The sequence below is a fragment of the Gracilinanus agilis genome, chromosome 2 (genome assembly GCF_016433145.1).
Source record: "Gracilinanus agilis isolate LMUSP501 chromosome 2, AgileGrace, whole genome shotgun sequence".
NCBI classification, from domain to species: domain Eukaryota; kingdom Metazoa; phylum Chordata; class Mammalia; order Didelphimorphia; family Didelphidae; genus Gracilinanus; species Gracilinanus agilis.
Genome location: NC_058131.1, coordinates 648,378,206 through 648,381,364, shown reverse-complemented (window position 1 = coordinate 648,381,364; position 3,159 = coordinate 648,378,206). Strand labels below are relative to the sequence as shown.

Here is a 3,159-nt window from a genome sequence, read left to right as displayed (position 1 = left end):
AATAGATCATGTGTATTGGTTACAAGGCAGAAGAGTGGTATGGGCTAGGCAATGGGGGTTAAGTGATTTGCCCAGGGTCACACTGCTAGGAAGTATCCGAGGTCAGATTTTCTTGAGAGGTTTTTAAGGAAAGAGCTGAACACACTGTTTTTATCAATGACACCTCTGATATGATTTAAATCAAATGGCCTAAATTACTGTTTATTTTCCAAAAGTAAGCAAAAGTTGTGGACAGATATTCTCCTCCTACATACAGTCTGTAGGCTTAAATAAAATCTGGAACTTGCCTAATGGGACAAAAATTAGAAACTCTCTGTTTGAAAGAGAGAAGAGGAAGACGCCTGACAGCCCTATGCTTTCTCCATTAAGGACTGTAAGAAAGAGTTGCATCAGTTTCCAGGAGAACTGAGCAAAAAGCAGGACAACCACTTTCACTGCCAAGGCCACCCACTCAGTGGTCGGCACTTGCAAACATGCTCGAGAGGTGACTTGGATCCCTCAGCTTTCAGGTATCATTATTGGTATGGATCAGCTCCAGAGTCTGAAATGGACATTCAGGGCCTCAGAATGCTCACCTGACTTCAATGAACTCCTCAGGTTTTTGGACACAAAGGAAAAGATCGGGCCGAAACCTCTGCCTGGGGATTAGTCACCGAGATACTTCCAGTGGGCTGGAGCAAAGGAAGCTGCTGGATCGCATAGCAGCATCTCTTGGCAAGTGATTCTCCTCAAATCATGAGCCTGGTCAGCCGCCTCCCCACACCTCAGCTTCCTCTTTCGTTTCCTTCCTGTCCTAATTGGGTTCTGATTTGGTTCTAAGTTCCCCAGCGGTCTGCCCACGACGAGTTTCCTTTGGTTCCCAGGCAGCGGGCCCCTCTAGCCCCAGCCTCCCGCACCGCCCCCAGCCCCGCGCTCACCCCCTGGGGGTCCTTGACGAAGTAGCTACCGCTGGAGCCCTGGTAGATGCGCTCGGGGTAGATGCCGCGCTCGCTCGCCAGCTCGGCCAGCCGCACCACTTCGGCGAACTCGGGGTCGTCCGGAAACTCGTTCCGCTCCCGCTGGGCCTGCGCCGCCTGCGCCGCCGCGTGGGCCTGGGCCGCCAGGGCCTGAGCTTGGGCCGCCACAGCCTGGGCCTGCGCCTGGACCGCCGCGGCCCGCGCCCCGCCAGGGCACCGCTCCAGCAGAGGCTGCCGCTCCCGGTCCCGGCCCGGGGAGCCCGGAGGCGACGGCCCCAGGCCGGACGGCGGTACCACCCGCACCACGGCCCCCGGCACCTGAGGGAAGTGAGCGCCAGGGCCCGGGCCCGACGGGAACGTGTAGTCCGGGGGGTGGGCCCGCTCCGGGGACACCAGGGGGCTCGTTTCGTCCATCCCTGAGGCGGCCGGCTCCCGGACGCGCTCGGCTCAGCGAAGCCTCAGGACCGGACCAATCGGCGTCACTCCCCAGCCAGCCCGGCCCCGCCCCCGGAAGCCCCGCCCCCTCCGGGCCCTGTTTACATGGTGACGAGAAGGGACGGCCCCTCACGCGAACTCTGACCAATCAAAACCCGCTCCGACGCAACTACTCCCTTTCTCTCGTTCAGCATCCCGCCTCTTGAGTAAGACTGCGCATGTGCCCAGGTGTAGGGCCTTTCATCTTTCCACTCTTGCAGAAGACACTGCTGAGTACCGGCTTAGTTCTCCCACTAGTATGCCAGTTTCATCAATCAACAAATACTTGAACTGTTCACATTTTACTTTTTATTATTATTTATCACAGTGGACTGTGAGTTCCTTGAGGGCAGAGACTGTCTTTTTAATTATATATGTGTGTTTTAGGTATATAGACATACACATCTATACCTCTATATTTTTGTATTCCCAGGCACATAGTAAGTGCTTAATAAATGTTGAAAGATTATCTATTTGGCATAGGACGTTGTACCCCAAATTATAGAAGTATTTTAGGCCAAACTGTAAACAGGAAATTCCTTTGCTCCCTTACAGTCTTGTGACTCCTGATAAGACCCTAAGAGGAATATTCTCCTTACTTTGTTCTTTAGATTTAAGCTGGACACTTTCAGGCTATGCCTTGATACCATCGGGTTGTATCTCAGATATCCATCTGTCCCCTAAACTATGAAGGTCTGCTTCAGTGCATGCCACTTTTAAGAGTCAAGTCTTCACTGTTGTAAAGGGTATAAAGACCCCAGACTTGATGTTCTCTAGGAGGCAGTCTTCCACCTATGCTGGATTCCTGGCCAGATTCAACATTACCTTCTAAATTAATAAATTTCTCTTTTTATTTTTAAGCTAAGTTTTGGAGTCTTACATTCTTGCAAAGGATACCCTTCCCAAACCCAGGGGGTTCGCCTCAAGTCCACCACAACATTTTGATTATATACTCTTTGGTGTTGGGCTCTTTTTCATCACTCTCCAATCTATCCATCCAGTTGGCCAACTACTCTCTTTCCTATAGCACAGGTTTCACTATGACACACCACTTCTCAATCAATAAGCAAGCCCGTCTTTGTGTGTCTAGGATCAATAACAAACTTTTTTCTTTGGCATTTAAAGCTCTTCACAACTAACTCTAGCCTATTTTTTTAGGCTTATTACAAACTTTTCCCCTTGGACTCTCTATGATCTAGCTAAATTCATCTATTTGCTGTATCTCACAAACAGAATTCCATTTCAATTACCATGCCTTTGCAAAAGCTGTCTTCTCCCATGTCTAAAATACACTTTCTAATGGACCTTGCTCCTTAAATCTCTAGCTGCCTTCAAAACTCAAATGCTATCTCCAACCATCCACCCCCAAGCATCCCTCCAAAATGACCTTGTATTCATTTTGATTATATTTTGTATCTATTTACATGTGTACATGCTGTTCTCCTGCATAAGATATGAACTCCTTGAGAGCAGAGACTGTTTTTGAATCCTCAGTATTTAACACAGTATCAGATATATGCTGGTTTTTTTTTTATTTGAGTCAAATTCTTCATATTGTCCATGGGGGCTTTCTTGGCAAGGATACTGAAGTGGTTTGTCATTTCCTTCTCTAATGGATTAAGAACAGAGGTTAAATGACTTGCCCATAGTCACACAGCTAGTGTCTGAGACCACATTTGAACACAGTCTTCCTGACTCTAGACCTGGCAGCTTATCCACTGAGCCATGT

The 3,159-nt window shown here is 49.0% G+C and overlaps 1 protein-coding gene across 1 annotated transcript in view; it reads right to left on the bottom strand.

The window, feature by feature from the left end:
- Positions 1–1,370, bottom strand: part of PI4K2A (phosphatidylinositol 4-kinase type 2 alpha) — a 27,586-nt gene extending 26,216 nt beyond the window's left edge. Inside the window, exon 1 of the mRNA XM_044662676.1 lies at positions 918–1,370. Coding sequence (XP_044518611.1) covers positions 918–1,370 — 453 coding nt within the window. The remainder of the gene's footprint in view (positions 1–917) is intronic.
- Between the last annotated feature and the right edge of the window lie 1,789 nt (positions 1,371–3,159).